Raw genomic sequence first — 26327 nt, forward strand, 5'->3', positions numbered from 1 at the left:
TTCCAACAACTGTGTCAATTACGGTCTAAAACCTGATATAGCTCCATACAAACCTGTCTCTTGATTATCCTTCTTCGGTTCACAGAAGCTTTTATTTTTGCTAGTTTCACAGAACTAAATTTAGTTTGTATACATTTTTAGCAGAATCCATGGTGGTGGGTTCCCAAGATTCGGCCCGGCCGAACTTAGCAAGCTTTTACTTGTTATCAATTAGTTGATGCATTGGGCCATAATGTTTACTACTAGAGAAGAATTTCCTTGAAAAATTTAATAAAAAGTTGTAAATATTAAATTTTATACGCTTGATTTGCCATATGATATTAAATTGTCATTTAATTTGTTCTTCTTTTAGTTCGTTTGTCATTGGGCTCTTCTTAACCACAGTCTGATGGTGGTTTAAGGCCACACATATTTGTTGCAAAAAGAGAGAAGAAATAAAAACAAATTTTTCATTTAGTCATACATGCATATACGAGTACAGGTGGGCAAAAAAAAAGAAAAACAATTTCAGGGTAAATATATTTAATTTTGTTTTTATTTAATTAAATTTACGCTTCAGGCAATTTCAAACAAATATGTGGTTTTGGCTTGTTTGCATCAATAATGACGACTAATTGAGGAGATTTTAATATGCCTCACCCCCTGATAGGAAGTTAAAAACGCCTCAGCCTTTATCGCTTAATAACATATAGAGACAAGTAGATGAATGGATAAACATTAGGTCAATCAGGGTATTGATTTTTATTGAGGTAAATATTGAAGCGAGGAATTAATAAATAAAAAATTATCGAAATTGCTTTTCTTGTCCTTAAGAATTGGGACATTAGCCGCTCTAGAAGTGAAATCGAGATATCAAGTTAGGGGTCAATTCAGTATATAGCTGGCATAAACAAAATAGTGGCCTCTAGGGACTTTAGAAAAATCATTTGCTCATTTGCATTGCCGCAATCGACTTAATATATAAACCAATAAGGAAAGGCAAAAGTTGGGCGCTGACGCTGAACACCTGGGTTCGAAACCTGGCGAGACCATCAGAAAAAATTTTCAGCGGTGGTTTTCCCCTCCTAATGCTGGCAACATATGTGAGTTACTATGCCATGTAAAACTTCTGTCCAAAGGGAGGACCCTTATCATTGAGCTTAAAACTTGAATCGGACTGCATTAATTGATACGTGAGAAGTTTGCCCCTGTTCCTTAGTTGAATGTTGCAATTTTTTTACCTACCCTAAAAATACAAAAGTGGGGCTATATGTAATTCTGAACCAATTTTAATGGACCTCGGCGGATGTATTGAGATAGGTAATTAAAATTCCTGTATCAAATTTTAAGCAAAGCAAATATGTTCAAAATGTAATAACCACGGTTGACAAATGGTAACAAATTGCCCAAAATCTGACGAACATATATATGGGAGCTATATCTAAATCTGAACCGATTTCTATGAAATTCACCACTAATATCGAGTGTCAAAAGAAAATCCTTCCTGCCAAATTTCCAGAGAATCGGTTAACAAATTACCATTTTATTACTGTATTACAGCAAATCGGACAAAAATATATATGGGAGCTATATCCAAATCTGAACCGATTTCTATGAAATTCGCCAGTAATATTGAGAATCAAGAGAGAATCCTTCCTACCAAATTTCAAGAGAATCTATCAAGAAATGATCATTGTATTGCTGTATTACTGCAAATCGGACGAACATATATATGGGAGGTATATCCAAATCTGATTCGATTTTTATGAAATTCGCCAGTAATATTGAGAATCAAGAGAGAATCCTTCCTACCAAATTTCAAGAGAATCTAACAAGAAATGATCATTGTATTGCTGTATTACTGCAAATCGGACGAACATATATATGGGAGCTATATACAAATCTGAACCGATTTCTATGAAATTCACCAGTTACGTTGGGAGTCATAAGAAAATACTTCCTGCCAAATTTGGAGAGAATCGGTTAACAAGTGACCATTTTATACCTGTATTACTGCAAATCGGACGAACATATATATGGGAGCTATATACAAATCTGAACCGATTTCTATAAAATTCACTAGTTATATCGAGAGTCATAAGAAAGTCCTTCTTGCCAAATTTCTAAGAATCGGTTAACAAATGACCATTTTATTGCTGTATTACTGCAAATCGGACGAACATATATAAGGGAGCTATAACCAAATCTGAACCGATTTCTATGAAATTCACCACTAATATCGAGAGCCATAAGAAAATCCTTCCTGCCAAATTTCGAGAGAATCGGTTAACAAATGACCATTTTATTGCTGTATTACCGCAAATCGGACGAATATATATAAGGGAGATATATCCAAATCTGAATCGATTTTTTCCCATTTCAATAGGCTTCCTCTCAAGGCCAAAAAACATGCCCATTTCAAATTTTAAGACGATCGGAAGAAAATTGCGACCTATAGTTTGGACACAAATAACCATGGGCAGACGGACATAACTAAATCGAATCAGAAAGTGATTCTGAGTCGATCGGTATACTTATCAATGGGTCTATCTCTCTTCCTTTTGGGTGTTACAAACAAATGCACTAAGTTATAATACCCTGTACCACAGTAGTGGTGTAGGGTATAATAAGAAGTATCCGTTTAGACTGAAAAGCTTGACTTATCACAAGTTTGGTCACTTTGGTTATGATGGAAACGAGTCTGAGTTTTTGAACAGTTTAATCATTTGCCGAATATGTTTACTAAGATCATATTACTTTCATTGCCGCTCTCCTTTCTTTAAATTTTATACTTTGCTTTTATTAACTTTGTTTTTAAATATATTTTTTTTTTTTTGACAAAAAGAAAATCACAACTTTCAATATTCAACTTTGATTCTGCGGCCCGATTGAAATGCCCCTGAGGGTCTTCTTATGGTTATGCGAAATACGTGGCCTTGGCTTTTGGCCTGTGGCCGTAAGAGCCAAGCATAATCAAATGAGCTGCAAACAAAAAAGGAGGAGGAAATTTCGGTCATTAAGAACTTTTTTGTTAATACGAGAATACATTGGACAAATTGGCATTTGGGCAATTTTGCTTCATTTGCCAGCGGATGGCTTCGATGGCAATGATAAGTATCGTCGTCTCGCATGCTACACAACAGTTTTTTTTCCCACGATAGGCCGTAATAACGTTTTGTTTCTTTTCAGTTCCGCATGAATATTTGTGCATGCAAATTAAGGCAACATTTCAATATGCGATAATTTGGTGATTTGCACATTAACTACAGTTCGCTTTTATTTGTATGGCATTTGCCATGTTTGGTTTTTTTTTGAGATAGTTTCCTTAAAGCATTTCCTTCAAATGATAACATTGTGTACAAAATCAACTGTCAGAGATGATGAAGTTTGAAATGTTTTAAGGTGGCATCCACTTTAAAGATGTTCTGGTAACGGTGTATTCAAAGATCGTTGACAGAGTTTGGGGTAATTTTCTTCTATTCAACATACAGCTCTTTGCTATGGGCAAGGTTGCGTATGACTGTCATTAATTATGTAACCGCAATGCTTATACGCTCCCCAGGACTATGCACAAAGAAAAGAGTATATCTAATTATTGAAGGCCACCGTAACGCAGGAGTTAGCATGTCCGCCTATGACGCTAAACGCCTGGGTTCGAATCCTGGCGAGAACATCAGAAACAATTTTCAGCCGTGGTTATCCCCTACTAATACTGGCGACATTTGGAAGGTGCTGTACCATTTGCTATGGCTGCCATATAAAAACTTATCTACAAAAAGGTGTCGCTTTGCCGCACGACGTTCGAACTCGACTTTAAAAAGCAGGCCTCTTATCATTGAGCCTAAAACTTAAATCGGACAGCACTAGGAGATATGTGAGAAGTTTCCCCCGTTCCTTAGTGGAATGTTCTTGGGCAAAATTGCATTTGCAACTATTGGAAAATATATACAATTTACTTTACTTTAATTGGCGCCAGAATATTTGTTCCACTAGCCGAACGTAGAATAGCGTTCCAAGCGCCTCGATCTTCTGCGCTCATTCTAAAATTTCTGACACCAAGTTTCGAGGTGTCTCCCACCACTTGATCTTTCCATCGGGCTTTTGGTCTTCCCGGTTTGCGTGTACCACCGTGTTTGCCTTCAAAAGACATCTTTGCTGGAGCTTCTTCATGCATTCTGACAACATGACCTAGCCAACGCAGCCGTTGTATTTTGATGTGTGGAGAATAAAATGTACAGGACATACCAACGACATGACTGTTGAAGAATTTATTTACCGTGTTAGTATTCTAACCACAAATAATTTGCAGGGAGACTTTCAATTATTATGTAGACATGCGCATAATTTGTTTGAGGGTAAAGCTCTTGAATGGTTTTGGAGGTACCATAGACAAACTGAGGATCTCAATTGGCAAACATTGACAGACGCATTAAAGAACCAGTACAAGGTCGAATATTCTGATTTTGACCTTATGGAGGATATTTAGACGAATATTTGGAGGTAATTGCAAGACTGACCAATAGAATGAAGCGTCCTATCATAAACTCTGATTTGTGTGAGACTATAATTAGAAATCTAAGGCCAGAAATTAGGCATGAACTTCTGCACTTGAATATGAGTAGTCTTTCACAACTTCGGAAGGAAGTGCGCAAACATGAGAAGTTTATGCAGGAAGTGAATTTTAAGGAACCTAAATTTGGTGGATCAGAGTAGCAGAAATAGGGGAAGCAGACCCTGACGAAAATCTAGAGAAAGATTCTGGCATAGATGAGGCATGTTCTCTGAGGGTTTTGAAATGCTGCAACTGTGATAAAGTAGGGCATTCTTTTATGGACTGAATGGAAACACGAAGGATATTTTGTTATGGCTGTGGTTTGATTAACAATTATAAACCGACTTGTCCTAATTGCTTCAAAAAGTCTCAGGGAAACGACAAGTCGAATGTCCGGCGAAAGTAAATCGGGCATACGGAACAGATCAAATTTCATTCGAATTCATTGATGATAATTAAAAAAATACACTGAAGTTACCTTTACACGATAAATTGAAACAGCACGGTCGGAATCTTTGGTAGCAATGGTCAGGAAGCAATAGGATCTGAAGTGAGGATCATTACAAACTCATACAGCTTGTGGTTCATACGTTGCCTATATTCTCCGTTAACGCAAACTGGTCCATATATTTTACAAAGAATCTTTCTCTCAAATGCTCCAAGTACTGCCTCATCTGCTTTCACAAGTACCCATGCTTCAAAGCCATATAGCCCCACGGGTAGTATCAGTGTCTTGTATAGTGTAATCTTCGTCTGTTGAGAGGTGGCCTTGTTTCTAAACTGCTTACTCAGTCCAAAGTAGCATCTGTTTGCCAATATTATTCTTCGCTTTACCTCAAAACTGATGTCATTCGTTTCGGTTATGGCGGTGCCGAGGTAGATAAAGTTACTGACTGTCTCAAAATTGTGGTTCCCAACTTTCTCCATTTTCTTTATCTGCTCGGTTGTGCAAGGCTTTGTGGGAGTTGAAACCATCCATTTCGTCTTATCTCCATTTACTGACAGACCCATTTTCACTGACTCTCTTTCGATTCTTTTAAAGGCTGCAGTTACCACTTCTGGTGACCGACCTATGATATCGATGTCGTCGGCATAGGCGAGTAGCATGTGTTCTCTTTTGATTAGTGTGCCATATCTATTCACATCTGCATCTCGTATAATCTTCTCCAGAAGGATGTTAAAGAGATCACACGATAGGCTGTCTCTCCTTGTCTGAAACCTCGTTTGGTATTAAATGGGTATCGGAAAGCGGCTTTGCAGTCAACAAAGAGGTGTTGATTTGTTCTCCTCGGGTCTTTTTCCAGGATTCGGCGCAGTGTGAATATCTGGTCTAGGGTGGATTTACCAGGTCTAAAGTCGCATAGGTAGGGCCCAATTATCTCATTGACTTTAGGTTTTAATCTTTCACACAGTACGCTCGAGAGTATCTTGTATGCGATGGGGAGGAGACTTTTTCCTCTGTAGTTGGTACATTCCGTCTTGTCTCCATTCTTGTGTACGGGACATAGTATGCTGAGGTTCCAATCATCGGGTATGCGTTCTTCTAGCCAGATTGCGCAGATAAGCTGATGCATACGCCTTATCATCGTGTCGCCTCCGGTCTTTAATAGTTCTGCAGGTAACCCGTCGGCTCCTGCTGCCTTGTTGTTCTTTAGTCGGGTCACTGCTACTTCGACCTCATTCTGACTAGGAGGTAAACGTTCTATACTATCATCAGGGATTGGTTTTGCGGTATCCTCTTCGCCGCCAATGTCAAACACTAGCAGTTGGGTAAAATGTTATTTCCATATCCTCAGCATGTAATCTGTGTCAGTTACCAGATTTCCTTCTTTGTCTCTGCAGCAGGATGTGCCTGCACCAAAGCCATCGGTTTGATGTCTTATTCTTTGGTAGAATTTCCGGACTTCATTCTGATTCCTGTACATCTCAATTTGCTCACACTCACGTCTTTCCATTTCCTTTTTCTTTCTGCGGAATAGACGTTGCTCCTATCTCCTTTTCTCACGATACCTCTCCTTCATCTGGCGCGTTGCTACTGATTGCAGGGTTGCTCTATATACCGCATTCTTGGCTTCAGTAGCATCTCGACACTCTTGGTCGTACCATGGGTCTCTTGGAGGATGCTTCAGCCTTCCGGTACGGATTTCGCGGCATTTTCCATGGAGTGAGCAATAGTTTGCCACTGCGCCATTATATCATTGGAAAAAGGATTGCTTTCATCAAGCAGTTGGCTCAGTCGAGTGGAGTATGCCGCTGCCATTTGTTGTGTTTCCAGCTTCCGTGCAGTGTCAGATCGTACTTTCCTCGCCATGTTCAAACTGATGCGAACCTTAGCTGCAACAAGGAAATGCTCCGCACCGCGGATCGATCGTACATCTAACACGCTGGATAAATGCCTTCCATCTATCATAACGTGGTTCCTCGTGCTTTGATCGGGTGACAGCCATGTGGCTTTGTGAATATTTTTAAATATGTTGAAATCTGGTGCTACTAACTACCATGTTTTTTGCCGCGACGATATCTGTCAGCCTCAACCCATTTCTGGACGTTATCTCGACGTTATAAATCTCCCATAACGATTTTAATATCGTGGGCGGGGCAGCGGTCATATTCTCTCTCTAGGCGCTCGTAGAAAATATCCTTGGTCTGCTGGTCTTTGTCTTCCGTTAGGGCATGGGCACAAATAAGGCTGATGTTGAAGAATTTGGCTTTTATGCGGAATGTGGCTAGCCTCTCATCCACCGGAGTAAAGCTGGAGATAAGGTGTTTCAGAGTCCGACTAACCACAAATCCACAGCCAAATTCATGCCTCGTTTCATGGCAGCTTTAATATAGGGCGTCACCACTCGATGTTGTTGTGCAGCCTTTCCCGAGCCATCGCACTTCCGGTATGGCAGTAATATCAGCCCTGTACTTCTCTAATATCCAATCCGACAGTGCGTATACTGCACCTTCTGTATAAAGAGTGCGGAGATTTCAGGTGCAGATCCGCAAATCATGGACCTTTTCGTGGATTTGCGTGGGTCTGATCGCTGATAGCCATATAGACCGATCTATCTTGGGCCCATAAAAAAAGGCTTTACTGTCCGAAATTTGGGACAGTGTGTTGTGTTAGGCCCTTCGACATCCTTCTTCAATTTGGCCCAGATCGGTACAGATTTGGTTATAGCTGCCATATTGACCGATCTTTCGATTTAAAGTTTGGCCCCATAAAAGGCGCATTTATAATCCGATTTCGCCGAAATTTGGGACATTGAGTTGTATTAGGCCCTCCGACATCCTTCTTCAATTTGGCTCGGCTCGGTTCAGATTTGGATACAGCTGCCATATAGACCGATCTCACGACTTAAAGTTTTGGGCCCATAAAAGGCGCATTTATAGTCCGATTTAGCTGAACTTTGACACAGTGACTTATGTTAGACTTTTCGACATCCGTGTCGTTTATGGTTCAGATCAGTCTATATTTGGATATGGCTACCACAAAGGCCAATATTTTGTTCTACAAAATTGAACAATGACTTGTACTTATTAGACCACTCAAAGTCAGTGCCGAATTTTGGTCCATAAATTATGAATTTTTCACCGGATTACGACAAAGGGTGGTTTACATATATATACCCGAGGTGGTGGGTATCCAAAGTTCGGACCGGTCGGGTTGTCGTTTGTAAATATAGAAACGATGAGGGTCACCAGGTCACTGATGAGGGTCACCAGCCCAGAAAGGCGTCTGCTAATGGCTGTGATATCTATGCCCGATTGTCTGATAGCGGGCAATTGCTTTTCTGCAATTCCTAAAAACTATCTCTTCTACCGAACACATATTCTCGTGGTCATTTAAGCTCGACGAATGCAAGAAAGAAGGATTTATTCAAATGACCGACTCCAGTAGCCAAAACAGTTAACGAATATGAGTTTTGTAAAGGCGTGCAGATTTAAACCTGTCTTATGGACATATATCTTAACCAGTCATCGGCTTTCTGTGCGCTCTAAATCATGAAAAGTCAATATGTAAAGGGTGATTTTTTTAGCTTTTATCTTTTTGGCAACGCTGGTATAAACAGGTCACTCACGTTTCGAGTTATGTTTCACTGTCATATACGGCTAATTATTCACAGTTGTTGCACATATTATTGAATGAATATCTAGTGCTGAAAAATTGTTTCTGATATTTATGATCACCAAGTTCAGCGCCATCTATTGGGGAATATAAATTATTTGAACAGCAAAGCCAACCCGAACAAATAAGTAAAGCGCCAGGGGAACAGCAGAGAATGTTTAAAGTTGATCATATGCTTTTCACTACTGCTTTGACAAGTTGTCTGCCCTACGAATAAATAAAATATATTGGGTTACCCAAAAAGTATTGCGGATTTTTTAAAAGAAAGTAAATGCATTTTTAATGAAACTTAGAATGAACTTTAATCAAATATACTTTTTTTACACTTTTTTTCTAAAGCAAGCTAAAAGTAACAGCTGATAACTGACAGAAGAAAGAATGCAATTACAGAGTCACAAGCTGTGAAAAAATTTGTCAACGCCGACTATATGAAAAATCCGCAATTACTTTTTGGGGAACCCAATAGCAACTAAACTTTGACTGTTTTCGGCTGTATGTTTTTCACCATCTTACCCTGGGGCAAGCCTCCACAACCGTCTAAAAGTTCTATAAAAACATGAACGCAAAATTTGTAGGTTACTAAGTGAATCCAAAGAAGTGTAATTGAAAAGAGAGTTCTATTACATATGGTGTAAAAGAAGGAGCAGCGAAGCAGGCAGGGTTCAGCTAGCAACCTGATAAAGCTCCCATATAAACCTATCTGCCGATTATACTGCTTCAGCTTCTTCTAGCTTTTTTGGATGAAATTTTGTTCAACGGCTTCTGCTACGACCTTCAATATAAGTGCCAAATATGGGCTGAACCGTTTCATTACCGGATATAGCTCCCCTATAACCGATCTCCCGAATTTATTTCTTAAACCCATATAGGGCGCAATTCTTATCCAATTTTACTGAAACATTGCACAGTCACTTTTTCTATGACCTCTAATATACAATACGTGTCAAATATGGTCTGAATCGTTCCATAACCGGATATAGCTCCCATATGAACCAATCTTCTGATTATATTTCTTAAGGCCCTATAGGGTGCAATTCCTATCCGATATGGCTGAAATTTTTAACTATGACTTCTTCCATGGTCTCCAATATCTTCGCCTAGTATGGTCTGAATCCGCCTAAATCTGATACAACTTCAATAGCTTGATCTATTTATACCCATCACCATGGGATGGGGGTTCACTAGTCACTCCGTTTGTAACACCTCGAAATATTGAGCTAGGACCCCATAAAGTTTATATGATCTTGATCGTCTCGAAATTCTGATTCGAACTAGCCATGACCGTCCGTCCGTCTGTCGAAATCATGATAGCGCTGTGAAACTTTGCACAGGTACTTAACATTGATGTAGGTCATTGGGGATTGCAAATAGGCCATATCGGTTGGGATTTGGATATAGCTGCCATATAAACCGATACAAAGCCTATGCCGACGAGATCGATATCATAGGTCGATCACCGGAAGTGGTAACTGAAGCCTTTATAAGAATCGAAAGAGAGTCAGTGAAAATGGGTCTGGCAGTAAATGGGGATTAAGACGAAATGGATGGTTTCAACTCCCACAAAGCCTTGCACAACCGAGCAGATAAAGAAAATGGAGAAAGTTGGGAACCACAACTTTGAGATAGTCAGTAACTTTATCTACCTCGGCACCGCCGTAACCGAGACGAATGACACCAGTTTTGAGCTAAAGCGAAGAATAATACTGGCAAACAGATGCTACTTTGGACTAAGTAAGCAGTTTAGAAACAAGGCCACCTCTCGACAGACGAAGACTACACTGTACAAGACACTGATACTACCCGTGCTGTTATATGGTTCTGAAGCATGAGTACTTGTGAAAGTAGATGAGGCAGTGCTTGGAGTGTTTGAGAGAAAGATTCTGCGTAAAATATATGCACCAGTTTGCGTTAACGGAGAATATAGGCGACGTATGAACCACGAGCTGTATGACGACGATAGCATAGTTACACGCATCAAACTACAACGGCTGCGTTGGCTAGGTCATGCTGTCAGAATGGATGAAAAAGCTTCAGCAAAGAAGTCTTTTGAAGGCAAACACTGGGTACACCCAAACCCAGAAGACCAACAGCCCGACGAAAAGATCAAGTTGTGGGAGATACCTCGAAACTTGGTGTCAGAGATTCTAGAATGAGCGCAGAAGATCGAGGCGCTTGGAACGCTATTCTACGTTCGGCTAGTGGAACAAATATTCAGTCATAGCAAAGCAAAGTTCTGTTATGACTTCCACCAACTGTGTCAAGTAGGGTCCAAATCGGTCAAGAATCTGATATAGCTCCCATATAAACCGATCTCCCGATGTGACTTCTTCAGCCCATGGAAGCAACAATGTTTGTCCGATTTGGCTGAAATTTTCCACATAATGTACCGTTATGATTTTGAACAGCTGTGCCAAGTACGGTCCAAATCGGTCTATAACCAGATATAACTCCCATATAAACCGATCTCCCGATTTGATTTCTTGAGCACCTGGAGGTCTCAATTTTCATCCGATTTGGATGAAATTTTGCATGTGGTGTTCTGTTATGACTTGCAACAACTGTGCTTAGTGCAATCCAAATTGGAATCCTCAATTTTCATCCGATTTAGCTGAAATTTTGTACATGGTGTTCTGTTAGGACTCCCAACAACTGTGCCAAGTTCGGTTCAAATCGGTCATGAACATGATATAGCTCCCATATAAACCGATCTCCTGATTTAACTTCTTGAGCCCTTACAAGCCGCGATTTTTATCCGATTTGGCTGAAATTTGGCATATAGTGTTCTGTTATGACTCTCAACAACTGCGCCCAGTAGGGCCCAATTCGGTCTATAACTATTGGGTTGCCCAAAAAGTAATTGCGGATTTTTTAAAAGAAAGTAAATGCATTTTTAATAAAACTTAGAATGAACTTTAATCAAAATACTTTTTTTACACTTTTTTTCTAAAGCAAGCTAAAAGTAACAGCTTATAACTGACAGAAGAAAGAATGCAATTGCAGAGTCACAAACTGTGAAAAAATTTGTCAACGCCGACCATATGAAAAATCCGCAATTACTTTTTGGGCAACCCAACAGATGTATCTCCCATATTTCAGCTGAATTCATGGTGGTGGATTCCCAAGATTCGACCCGTCCGAACTTAGCACGCTTTTCCTTGTCCATGACTCTCACAAAATGTACGAAGTATGGTCAAAATTCTATATTTAAAATTTAAGCAAATTTTAATTTCGACACCCAATATGTCGGCTTTGGCCCGTCCTTATTTGTTATGCTTATAAAGGGTTAAAGGTTAAATCTTTAGTGACAACATTTTTACACCATGCCTTTTCAAACGGATTTGTTGAGTTTTAACCTTTTATAGGTATTTAGCTACACTTTCCAAAAGTTAATCTTCATGGCAGTGACTGCTTCGTTTCAGTGATGCATTTTTCGTCTTCGTCTTCGTCGCTTCTCTTCTCTTTTCATTCACCGCACTCAGGCTTGTTTAAAAGTTTTGGTTTACATTTTTTGCCTTTCATTCATCAGCTTAGCAAAAAAAAAAAATCCTTTACCAAGAGCACACTGCTTAAACTCACCCCCACCCGGCTTCACTTCTATGTGAAATGATAAAGTGCCTGGCATAGACAAAAAACACCACAAGAATGCTTTGAATTTAATTTAGCAAATGAAAAGAAAAACCAAAATTGTAGCCACAAGTAGCAGAAATTTAAACTTAACGCCCACTTCATTCATTCATGGCAGATACTCGTACTTGTGGTCATTTCAACTATGCCTTCCTCAGATGACGATGGTAAATGGGCACAGAAGTAGCAAAATTCTCATTTTGCGGTGCAATACCTTCCGTAATGGCCAACCAACAACAGATACTCGTACAAATTAAAGAAATTAAAAGCAGATTAGATGTTAATGAGAATCAGCACACAAAGTGGTTTTTGCTAAATGGGCCAACTTGTTAAAGAATTTCCAAAGGAATGTGAATTGAGGGCGAGGGAAGTAAAATACAAAGAACGACTCCTCTAGAAACTATGCAGAGAAACTAGATAAGCCTCTTACAATTGTTGAAAAGCTGGCCTGCCAGCATAGGAAATCGTATCCCACGAGTCTTAACTGTAACCTCAAGAGCAAATTGGATGTATTAGCCACTAATGGATGAAAAGTGGAAGCAATGACCTAAGGAAATTCTTAGAGCAAATGTGGTGGTAGCCACCATCTAAATGCAGTTTCTTATAAATAGGAATAAAAGGGAAAAGAAAAAAACAAAATCGATATCAGGTGTTCAGGTTGAGTATAAAAACGATTAAATTGCACAAGAATTCCCTAAAATGAAGGAAAGTTGTGGAATATTAAATTAAAAACAAGTAAAAGCGTGTTAAGTTCGGCCGGGCTGAATCTTATATACCTTCCACCGTGGGTCGCATTTGTTGAGTTCTTTGCGCGGTATTTTTTTCAAGGCAAACAAAGGAAAGGAAAGGATAAAAGAAAATAATTGCTATGCCATTGGAGCTATATGAAGATATGATCCGATTCGGACCATAATGGAATGAATGTTGGAGATCATAGAAGAAATCATTGTGTAAAAATTTCAGCCAAAGCGAATAAGAATTGCGCCCTTTAGGGACTCAAAGAATAAAATAGGGAGATCGGTTTATGTGGGAGCTGTATCAAGCTATAGATCGATTCAGATCATATTAGACACCTATGTTGAAGGTCATAGGAGAATCCGTTGTACAAAATTTCACCCAAATCAGATAATAATTGCGCCCTCTAGAGGCTCAAGAAGTCATAACCCCAGATCGGTTTACATGGCAGCTATATCAGGTTATGTACCGATTTGCGCCATACTCAGCACAGTTGTTTGAAGTCATAATAAAACACCTCATGCAAAATTTCAGCCAAATCGGATAGGAATTGCGCCCTCTTGAGGCTCAAGAAGTCAAGACCCCACATCGGATTATATGGCAGCTATATTAGGTTATGGACCGATTTGAACCATACTTAGCATAGTTGTTGGAAGTCATGACAAAACACGTCGTGCAAAATTTCAGCCGAATCGGATAGGAATTGCGCCCTCTAGAGGCTCAAGAAGTCATAACCCCAGATCGGTTTATATGGCAGCTATATCAGGATATGGACCGATTTCAACCATCCATAGCACAGTTGTTGGAAGTCATGACAAAACACGTCGTGCTTAATTTCAGTCAAATAGGATAAGAATTGCGCGCTTTAGAGGCTCAAGAAATCAAGACCCCAGATCGGTTCATATGGCAGCTATATCAGGTTATGAACCGATTTGAATCATACTCCGCACAGTTTTTGAAAGTCATGACGAAACACGTCGTGCAAAATTTCAGCCAAATCGGATAAGAACTGCGCCCTCCAGAGGCTCAAGAAATCAAGACCCCAGATCGGTTTACATGGCAGCTATATCAGGTTATGAACCGATTTGAACCATACTTAGCACAGTTGTTGGAAGTCATGACAAAACACGTCCTGCAAAATTTAAGCCAAATCGGATAGGAATTGCGCCCTCTAGAGGCTCAAGAAGTCAAGACCCCAGATCGGTTTATATGGCAGCTATATCAGGATATAGACCGATTTCAACCATCCTTAGCACAGTTGTTGGAAGTCATAACAAAACACTTCATGCAAAATTTCAGCCAGCTCGGATAAAAATTGCGTCCTTTAGAGGCTCAAGAAGTCGAGACCCTAGATCGGTTTATATGGCAGCTATATCAAAACATGGACCGATTTGAACCATACTTGACGCAGTTGTTGAAAGTCATAACAAAACATCTCGTGCAAAATTTCAGACAAATCGGATAAAAATTGCGCCCTGTAGTGGCTCAAGAAGTCAAGACCCCAGATCGGTTTATATGCCAGATATATTAAAACATGGACCGATATGGCCCATTTACAACCTCAACCGACTTATACTAATAAGAAGTATTTTTGCAAAATTTCAAGCGGCTAGCTTTATTCCTTCAAAAGTTTGCGTGCTTTCGACAGGCGGACGGACAGACAGACGGACATGGCTAGATCGACATAAAATGTCATGACGATCAAGAATGTATATACCTTATGGGGTCTGAGACGAATATTTCGAGAAGTTACAAACAGAATAACGAAATTAGTACACCCCCATCCTGTGATGGAGAATATAAAAAAAGTAAAAGCTACCTCTTTGGCCGGGCCGAATCTTGGGAACCCACAACCATGGATTCTGCTAAAGTATGGGAGCTATATGGCAGCTATATTGGATATAGATGCCATATAGACCGATCTCTCGATTTATGGTTTTTGGCCGATAGAGGCGCATTCATTGTCCGATGTCGCCGAAATTTGGGACAGTGAGTTGTGTAAGGACCCTCGACATCTTTTTGCAATTTGGCCAAGATCCGTACAGATTTGGATATAGCTGCCATATAGACCGATCTCTCGATTTATGGTTTTTGCCGATAGAAGGCGCATTCATTGTCCGATGTAGCCGAAATTTGGGACAGTGAGTTGTATTAGGACCCTCGATATCTTTTTGCAATTTGGCCCAGATCCGTACAGATTTGGATATAGCTGCCATATAGACCGATCTCTCGATGTAAGGTTTCGGGGCCATAAATGACGCAATTATTGTCCGATTTCACTGAAATTTGACACAGTGACTTATGTTAGGCTTTTCGCCATAGCTACTAAAAAGACCAATATTTTGTTATATACAATTGAACAATGTCTTGTTGTTATTAGTATTTGGTCCAAATCGGAACATATTTCGATATAGCTGCTATGGGGCCTAAGGTATACCTTTTGCACCGGATTTTGACGAAAGATGGTTTACATATATACCCGAGGTGGTGAGTCCAAAGTGCAACCCGGCCAAACTTAACGCCTATTTACTTGTTTTTACCTTATGTTTGCCTAAAAAGAGATACCGGGAAAAGAACTCGACAAATGTGATCCATGGGCCGAACTTGGCACGCTTTAAATTGTTTTTTAATAGATTTTTTTCGGTTCTATCCCACTGTGCGGCATAGGTTTTCGTTAATCAATCGCCATAATATTTCATATTTTGCTTATTAGGATCAAAATGAAAAGAATGGTGGATATGCGTTTCTCCATTCGCAAACTTTTCTCCATAGTCTATGGACTATGGACTGTCGAACCCCCATCCTTTGGTGGTGGGTATTATAATTTCTCTATTGAGATATTGATAGTCTACATTTTATGTGATTAGCATTTTTCATGTTATCATATCGTATTCTGATAATATCAATGTCGGCCAGTGTGAATATCATTAGTTTATGTAAGAGTGAATCGTTACTCACTAAGGTAGCCACAGTCAAGTCATAACAAATATGCCTCGCCACAGATAAGAAGCGGACAACCAATTTTTTATGCAATGACATGAATTAATTTTGAAAGGTAATTGTCTTTATCTATGCTTGTTGCTATATATATGATCTCTGCTTTAAAGGCAAAAGAAAATAACTAACAAAAGTTTTAATATATATATATATATATTTTTTTTTTAATTTAAGTCAAAATTTCCAAGTTTACAACTTACCATCATGGATCCTGTGCCGAATAAATCTGAAAAATAATCGAAATTGTTTTATGTGAACGACTTGATAATAGAAATTGTTTTTTTTTTAACAATATTCAAAAGTTGATCCACCATTACTCATAGGTTCAAAATTAAGAAAAGGTGAACTTTGAGAGTTAAAATCATCAAATGGACCTGAAATACAAAACTAAAAACCTGGACACACGGAGCAAAAGGGAGAGCAGTTGCCTTTGTCTAGCGTTCGAAGCCACCAATACAACTTCGAAAAGACGCACAAAATCATGTGTATGCCATGAGAGTAGTGTAATGGTGTAGACAAAAAATCTGCTATAACACATAAATACACGCATTGGGAAAAGAACAGCTAGTAGACAGGTTTGTCGAGCGTGGGTAATATGGTATTTATATCATGGAGGCGTTTTCACAATACATATATACAACAATGTACAACATACCAACGTACGGCCCTTGAAGCCTTCACACCTAATAGGACGGATGAGTTATTCTAACCAAATGACGAAACGCGTCCCATAGTGGTTGGTATGTGTGGTGATCTCTAGCTTTGCTTTTCCATTGCAAACAAATCTTCCATCATTGAGTTTGGTTTATATGGAAGCTATATCAGGTTATAGACCGATTCGAACCGTACTGGGCGCAGTTGTTGGAAGTTATCACTAAATACCATGCACAAAATTTCAGCCAAATCGGATGAAAATTGAGGCTTCCAGGAGCTAAAGAAGTCAAATCGAGAGAGTTTCTTGATTGATTGACACAACACTACATGAAAAATGTCACCCAAATCGGATAAAACTGCGGTTTGTAAGGGCTTAAGAAGTCATATCGTGAGATCGCTTTATATGGGAGCTATATCAGGTTATGGACCGATTTGGACCGTACTTTTCATAGTCATTGGTCGTAAGTCGGACAAAAATTGTGGCTTGTAAGGGCTCAAGAAGTCGAATGGGGAGATTGGTTCATATGGCAGATATAGCAGGTTATAGTACGATTTAAATCGTACTTGACACAGTTGTTGGAAGTCTTAACAGAACACTAGATTCAAAATTTCCGCCAAATCGGAAAAAAATTGCGGCTTAAGAAGTCAAATCGGAAGATCGGTTTGTATGGGACCGATATAACCCATTTGCAATCCTCAACGACCTACATCGATAGAAAGTATCTGTGCAAAATTTCAAGCGGCTAACTTTACGCGTTCCACCGCTATCGTGATTTCGACAGACGGACGGACATGGCTAGATCGACTTAGAACGTCGATCAAGAATATACATACTTTATGGGGTCTAATTCGAATATTTCGAGGTGTTTCAAACTGAATGACCTATGATGGTGGGTATAAAAAAAGTGTTCTTACACCTTTTTGGCATTTGCATTGTGTGAGTGCGTATTTACTTTAGAATGTTAATTGCATATCAATCATCAGAAATCGATTTATGAGCACTATCTCTGTTTATACCCTCCACCAAAGAATGGGGGTATGCTAATTTCATCATTCATTAAGACACATCCTAATATTGTTCTGAGATCCAACAAATTATTTCTATTCTTGGTCCTCTGGACATGCATATGGATGGCTTTGACATTTAAAGTCGATATAGCTATGTCTGTCCGTCCCTCCGTCTGCCGAAATCACGATATCACGCGTTCGAACAAATAAAGATATCGGCTTGAAATTTTGCACACACAGGCTTTTGATTGATGTACGTCATTGGGGATTCCAAATGGGCCAAACTCCCGATGTGACTTCTTGAGACGCCGGAAGCCGTAATTGCTATCCGAGTTAGCTAAAATTATGCATGGAGTGGTTTGTTGTGACTTCCAAGATCTGTGACAAGTACGGTCCAAATCTGTCAATAACCTGATATAGTCCCCATATATACCGATCACTAACTTGATGTAGCTCCCATATAGTCTTAGACGATCCAGCCATGTCCATCCGTCTGTCCGTCCGTCCGTCTGTTTGTTGAAATCACGATACGGTCTTTTAAAAATAGAGATATTGAGTTGAAACTTTGCACAGATTCTTCTTTTGTCCATAAGCAGGTTAAGTACGAAGATGGACTATATGGGACTTTATCTTGGTATAGCCCCCATATAGACCGATCGGCCGGTCCATTACGTCCATTAAAGCCACATTTATTAACCGATTTCGCTGAAACTTGGCACAGTGAGTTGGGTTACGTCCCCCAACATTCTTGTTCAATTTGGCTTAAATCGTTTCAGATTTGCATATAGCAGACATATAGACCTATCTATATATATATAGCAGACATATAGACCTATCGTTATGTTAGGCCTCTCGACATTCCTGTTTCATTTGGACTAGATCGGATCAGATTTGGATATAGCTGCAATATAGAATACTAATCTAGTCATTCCGTTTGTAACACCTCGATATATTCGTCTAAGACCCCATAAAGTATATATATTCTTGCTCGCCTCCACGTTCTGAGTCGATCGAGCCATGTCCGTCCGTCCGTCTGTCGAAATCACGATAGCGGTCGAGCGAGTAAACTAGACGCTTGAAATTTTCCACAGATCAGTCTATAACCTGATATAGCTCCCATATAAACCGATCTACCGATTTGATTTCGTGAGCCCTTACAAACGGCTATTTTTGTACGATTTAGCTGAAATTTAGCATGTGGTGTTCTGTTATGACTTTCAACAACTGTGCCAAATACGATTTGAATCAGTCTATAACTTGATGTAGCTCCCATATAAACCGATCTCCCGATTTAATTGCTAGACCCATACAAGTTGCATTTTTTAACCGATGAATGTGGTTCAATGGGTTGTGTTAGACTCCATGAATATGGTGGGATCGAACTAAATGCGCTTTTACTTGTTCTCTGATGTACTTGGCAGGATTCGAACCCAGGTTTTTAGCGTCATAGACGTATTTGCTAACCTCTGCGCGACGATGGCATTCCCTTTGACATTCCAAGTCGATTTAGCAATGTCAGTCTTTCTGTCCATCCGTCTGTCTGTCGACAGCACTAAAACTTTCTAAGGGGTTACGGTAGACGCTTGAAATGGGACATAAATATTGGGTTGCCCAAAAAGTAATTGCGGATTTTTTAAAAGAAAGTAAATGCATTTTTAATAAGACTTAGAATGAACTTTAATCAAATATACTTTTTTTTACACTTTTTTTCTAAAACAAGCTAAAAGTAACAGCTGATAACTGACAGAAGAAAGAATGCAATTAAAGAGTCACAAGCTGTGAAAAAATATGTCAACGCCGACTATATGAAAAATCCGCAATTACTTTTTGGGCAACCCATTACTTCCTATTAGTGTAGATCGGCTATAGTGGTACATATAAACCGATCTCGGATCTTGACTCTTTGAGTCTCTAGAGGGAGCAGTTCTCATTTTATTATGCTGAAATTTCGCATGTCATATTTTGTTTTAACTACCAATAATCGTACCAAAAACGGTCCAAGCCGCTTTATTACCTGATATAGCTGCCATCTATACCTGGCTTCTTGAGCCGCTAGAGGGCGCAATTCTTAGCCGATCTGGCTGAAATGTTGCATGAGGTGTTTTGCTTTAACTTCTAAAAACTGTGCCAAATATAGTTGAAACAGGTTTGCAACCTGTTATATTTTTCCCATATAAACCTGTATTCATATTTGACTTCTTCAGCCTCTAGAGGGCGCTGTTATTTGGCTGAGTTTTTAAACGTGGCATCGTTATGACTTTTAGTAGTCATGACAAGTACGGTCTATCTGTATCTGTGGATGTATCTCCTACATACTCGTATTTGAAAAAGTCATTCGTAGAAAGTCTCAAATGCGATCCATGGTGGAGGGTAAATAAGATTCGGCCCGGCTGAACTTAACGCGCTTTTACTTGTTCTTAATATGCCCTGAATTATTAGCGTATAAAATTCTTCGTTTTCAAGACCAAGGTAGTAGACAATTGAGTGACCATGAGGTCGTTAGTGTTCTTCTTGCTAATATTAGGCCATACGTTGTTTGTTAGTATTTTAGCAGAGCAATTCAAATAAAAATTATATTTAAAATAATTTTTTTTTTAATTTTTAGCTCAATGGATATAAAATAGCTGACAAAGCTGATCGCTGGACGAACCTCAGTGACAATGATTCCAGCATTAGTGGAAACGCAACACCATGGCCAAATGAAAATGCTGTTGATAAGCCTCGACTGCAGAAAACATTATGGAACTCTTGGGCAAATTTGACATGGCAAAACATAACTTGGAGTCCTATTACTACGACTTCAATGCCATGGCAAAATTATACTCTCAGTCCTTGGTCAAATATGACTTGGCAACCAATGTCGAATATAACATGGAGTCCTTGGGAAAATTCCACAACTAGTATTCCCTTGGCAAATACGACTTCAATGCCATGGCAAAATTATACATGGAGTCCTTGGTCTAATATGACCTGGCAATCTCTAAGGCCACCTATAAACCCGATTGTCCCTTTGACAAATTCCAGCTCGATGACTTGGCAGAATGAGACATGGAGTCCTTGGCAACCATGGACGAATTTTACATGGAGCCCTTTGCAAAATTCTACGCTCTCAACACCAACAACTACATTGTCTTCAAAACCATGGCAAAATTACACTTGGCATCCTTGGGCAAATATGACCGGGCTACCTTGGGAGAACTATACATGGGGTCCTTGGGAGAATATTACAATTCCATCACCATCTGCAACAGTAATACCTTGGGAAAATGTGACTTCAATGCCATGGCAAAATTATACCTGGAATCCTTGGTCTAATATAACCTGGCTACCAGGGGAGAATTACACTTGGAGCCCTTGGGACAATGCAACTTTCACACCACCAATAACTGCATCGACTTTAATGCCATGGCAAAATTACACTTGGGCAAATATCACCTGGGAACCTTGGGAGAATTATACATGGAGTCCTTGGGAGAATTTGACCACTTCGACACCCTCAGCAACAGATATGCCCTGGGAAAATTCGACTTCAATGCCATGGCAGAATTATACCTGGAATCCTTGGTCTAATATAACCTGGCTACCATGGGAGAATTTCACTGGGAACCCTTGGGAAAATGAAACTTTCACACCACCAGCAACTGCATCGAGTTTAATGCCATGGCAAAATTACACTTGGTATCCTTGGGCAAATATGACCTGGCAACCTTGGGAGAATTACACATGGAGTCCTTGGGAGAATTTCACTACTCCTTCGACAACTGCATCGAGTATAGAAAACTCCACTTCAATGTCATGGCAAAATTATACTTGGAGTCCATGGACAAATATAACATGGCAGCCATGGAAAAATTATACATGAAGCCCTTGGAAGAAGTTCACCAATGACACTCCACCGTTAACACATACGCCCTGATATCGGTTCATAGAATAGATATGATGCTTAAGTGAGCCATTGATAGAAGTTCATATTTTTCGATTTTTTTTTGACTTGATGTCTATATTTTTGAATATTTGCACACATTTATATGAAATGTGCAACGTTGATGTGTTTATGATAATCAATTGTTTTAGTACTGTTAAAAAAAATAGAGACTTTTAAGCGGATTTCATTTTTAATACAATTTCTATTTAAAATGGCTAACCAGTTTTCCATGGCTTATATGGCAAAAAAAAAGAATAACCCATCTATCACATTCAATGAAGTTAATCTCATGCAATACAACCATGAAGTAAATAAGTCAATGCGTTTGGCTTATACATATTAAAAATACACTAAACTACAAAATTTTAAAGGAAGAATAGGGAGTAGTGTTAGATGGTAGGGATCATATATCATTCAGGTACCGAGAACTTCTATACAAGTCACAGTTTCAGCGAAGTTGAGCAACAAATCCGCTTTTTATGGGATTAAGATCTTAAATTGAAAGTTCGATCTATATGGCAGATATATATCTAAATGTAGTCTGATCTGGACCATATGCTGGGTGGGTGACGGGAGGCTTAATAAAAGTCACTGTGTCAAATTCCAGCAAAATCAGGTAATAAATGCAGCTTTTATGGGCTAAAGACCCAGGCAGATTAGTCTAAATGACAGTTATATCTGAATAAAGAACGGATATCGGGAGACTTCAATAATTTATGGCATTTATGGACTTAAGACCCTCAATCGGCAGATCGGTCTATATGGGAGCTATATGTAAATATAGCCCAATCTGAAACATATTTAGGTGTGACGACGGAAGGCTTAAAATTGCTCACTATATCAAGTTTCAGCAAAATCGTATAAAAATTGCGGCATTTATGGGCTCAAGATCCTTAATCGGCAGATCGGTCTATATGGGAGCTATATCTAAATATGGTCCAAACTGAACCATATTTGAGTCGAATGTCGAATGGCAGGCTTCAATAAACTCACCATTTCAAATTTCAGCAAAATCGGATGATAATTGCGGCTTTTATGGGCTTAAGACCCTTAATCGGCAGATCGGTCTATATGGGAGCTATATCTAAATATGGTCTGAACTGAACCATATTTGGATCGAATGTCGGCAGGCTTCAATAAACTTACCATTTCAAATTTTAGCAAAATCGGATGATAATTGCGGCTTTTATGGGCTTAAGACCCTCAAGCGGTAGATCGGTCTATATGACAGATATATCTAAACATGGTCCAATCTGAACCATATCTGAGTCGGATGTCGGGAAGCCTAAAACAACTCACTGTTTTCAATTTCATCGAAATCGGATAATAAATGCGCCTGTTAAAGGCTTAAGACCCTAAATCGGCGGATCGGTCTATATGACAACTATATCTAAATATGGTCCGAACTAAACCATATTTGAATCGAATATCGGGAGGCTTAGAACAACTCAAGAAATCAAATTTCAAAGAAACCGGATACAAATTGTGGCTTTTATGGGCTTAAGACCCTAAATCGGCAGATCGGTCTGCATGGGAGCTATATGTAAATATAGTCCGATCTGACCCATATTTAGGTGTGACGACGAAAGGCTTCAAACAACTCACTGTTTCAAATGTCAGCAAAATCGGTTAAAAATTGCGGCTTTTATGGGCTCAAACCCCTTAATCGGCAGATCGGTCTATATGAAAGCTATATCTAAATATGGTCCGAACTGAACCATATTTGAGTCGAATGTCGGTAGGCTTCAATAAACTCACCATTTCAAATTTTAGCAAAATCGGATGATAATTGCGGCTTTTATGGGCTTAAGACCCTTAATCGGCAGATCGGTCTATATGACAACTATATCTAAATATGGTCCGATCTAAACCATATTTGAGTCGAATATCGGGAGGCTTAGAACAACTCAAGAAATCAAATTTCAAGGAAACCGGATAAAAATTGCGGCTTTTATGGGCTTAAGACCCTAAATCAGCAGATCGGTCTATATGACAGCTATGTCTAAGTATGGTCCGACCTGAATCATATTTGAGTCGAATGGCGGGAGGCTTGAAACAACTCACTGTTTCAAATTTCAGGAAAATTTGATAAAAATTGCGGCTTTTATGGGCTTAAGACCCTTAATCAGCAGATCGGTCTAAATGACAGCTATATCTAAATATGGTTCGATCTGAACCATATTTGAGTCGAATGTCGGGGAGCTTCCATCAACTCACTGTGCTAAATTTCAGCAGATTGCTCCATATAACAGCTATATATAAATATGGTCCGATTTGAACCATATTTGAGTCGGATGTTGGAAGGCTTTAAACAACACACAGTTTTAAGATCTCATCGAAATCGGATTATAAATTCGCCTGTTACGGGCTTAATGCTATAAACCCTCATATTGGTCTACATGTCAGCTATTTGTAAATATGGTCCGATATAGGCTATATTTGGTTTAAATATCGGAGCCGCTAAGCAATTTCTTGTTTCAAATTTCAGCGAAATCGGGTAAAAAATGTGGTGTCTACGGGCTTAGGACTCTAAATCGACAGATCGGTTTATATGGCAGCTATATCTGTATATAGTCCGATTTGGCCCATTCAAAAATTTAACTTGCGTATAGAGGAAATACGAGTCTGTGCAAAATTTCAACCCCTTATCGCAGTTTTTAAAGTGTGTAGAGTGATTACAACTGACGGACACACGGACGGACAGACACACGGACATCTTCCTATATATAAAAATCAATTTGTGTTTGTTTGTTTGTATGTTTGTGTGTTCCTTATAGACTCAGAAACGGCTGAAGCGATTTTCTTGAAATTTTCACAGATGGTGCATAATGATCCCATGTTGAAAATAGGGTACTACATTTTTTAATATCTGAAGGGGGGCGGACCCTCCCCCTTACCAAACTAAGAAACGCCAGATCTCGGAGATGGGTGGTGTGATTTAAGCGAAATTTTGTGTGCTCTCATATAGTACCAAATTTCGGATGGGGTACCTAGGAGGGCCGCCCCACCCTAAAACCTACCAAACATATATTTAAACCAATCACGACAATATGGGACTCATATTAAAGGTATTTAGGATAAGAAAACGTATCTGATATCCAATTGTCGGACCAAGTGCTAGGGGGAACACCCCAAGCCCCAAAACATCCCCAAATCGGACATATTTACCGACCATGGCAATATGGGACTCAAATGAAAGGTATTTGCGGGTAGAATACGAATCTAATATCCAAATGTGGGACCAAGTTTCTGGGGGTCTACCCCTTTCCCAAAACACCCCACAAACAGGACTTATTTACTGACCATGGGAATATGGGACTTAAATAAAAGGTATTTGAATTTGGAATACGAATATGATATCCAAATATGGGATCAAGTGTTTGGGGGGCCGCCTCTCACCAAAAACATCCCCCAAAGGGAACAAATTTACGACCATAGCAATATGGGGCTCAAATGAAAGGTCTTTGGGAGTAAAGCACGAATTTGATATCAATATTCGGAAAAAGTTTCTATGTCACCCCCGCAACACCACTCAAATAGGACGAATTTGCTGACTATTGCAATATTAGGCTCAAATAAGAGGGTTTTTAAAGTGGAACACGAATCCCATATATATTTTCAAGGCCAACTCACTGAGTGGCCGCCCATCCCCCAAAACACCCCCCAAGCCGGCCATGTTTGCCGACTATGGCAATATGGGGCTCCAATTAATGTTATGTCGGAGTAGACCACGTATTTGATATTAACATTAGGGGCCAACTGTCTAGCGGACGTCCAACTACCATAACAACCCCCAAATCGAACGTATTTGCTCACCAAGACAATTTGGGTTTTAAAGAGAGGGGAACGAAATATTCATAGTTTTTAAGGTTAATACACCAAACCGGACATATTTGCTGACTTTTGCAATAAGGAGTTTAAATGAGATTAGAAAACGAATTTGATATCCAATTTTGAGGTCAATGGCGATATGGGGTTCAAATAAATGATATATGGGAATAGAGCACGTTGCTGATATAATGCCCAAAAACACCCCTAAATCGGGCATATTTACCGACCATATTAATGTGGAGCTTAAATGAAAGGTATTGGGGGGTAGAGCAAGAATTGATACCCATTTTCGGGACCAATTTTCTGGGGGTCTACCCCTTTCCCAAAATAGCCCACAAACAGCAATTTTTTATTGACCATCGCAATATGGGGCTCCTCAATTTAGAGGTAGTTGGGAATAGAATACGAGTTTGATATCCAAATGTAGGGCCATGTATTTAAGGGTATTTGGGTAAGGCATCACCAAGGGGTGATGCCTTACCCAAAGGGTAAACATTTTTCGACCTTCCCAATATGTGGCTCAAATGAAAGGTATTTGAGATTAGAAAACGAATTTGATAACCTATTTTGGGGCCATGTGTTTGGGTGACGCCTCATCCTGTAAACTCATCTTAAGCCAACGGCAATATGGGGTTTAAATAAATGGTATTTTGGGAGAAGAGCACGATGCTGATATTTTATCAGGGTCAAGTATCTGGGGGACCACCTCTCCCCTGAAAACACCTCTAAATCAGACATCATGAGAATACCGGGCTGAAATGAAGTATTTTAAGAATGGAGTGCACCTTACATCCAAACTTAAGATAGTAGACCAATAAAGTTCATGTGGGATTCAGATAAAGGCACTTATATTGTTAAACTGTTAGTCAAGTTAGCATGGTATATCACTAAAAGATCTTTAATTT

General features: G+C 39.4%; 1 protein-coding gene across 1 annotated transcript; it reads left to right on the top strand.

The window, feature by feature from the left end:
• The first annotated feature begins 358 nt into the window (after window positions 1–358).
• LOC106085786 (foot protein 1 variant 2-like) lies at window positions 359–21744 on the top strand. The gene is made up of 2 exons (XM_059360232.1): window positions 359–512; window positions 20272–21744. The coding sequence occupies exon 2, from the start codon at window positions 20470–20472 to the stop codon at window positions 21526–21528; it is 1059 nt and encodes a 352-aa protein (XP_059216215.1). The 5' UTR covers window positions 359–512; window positions 20272–20469; the 3' UTR covers window positions 21529–21744.
• The last annotated feature ends 4583 nt before the right edge of the window (window positions 21745–26327 follow it).

Source organism: Stomoxys calcitrans, chromosome 1 (assembly GCF_963082655.1).
Source record: "Stomoxys calcitrans chromosome 1, idStoCalc2.1, whole genome shotgun sequence".
NCBI classification, from domain to species: domain Eukaryota; kingdom Metazoa; phylum Arthropoda; class Insecta; order Diptera; family Muscidae; genus Stomoxys; species Stomoxys calcitrans.

Excerpts from the sequence above, each read along its gene's own strand:
- LOC106085786 (XM_059360232.1), top strand. The coding sequence starts at position 20,470 with ATGCCATGGCAAAATTATACTCTCAGTCCTTGGTCAAATATGACTTGG.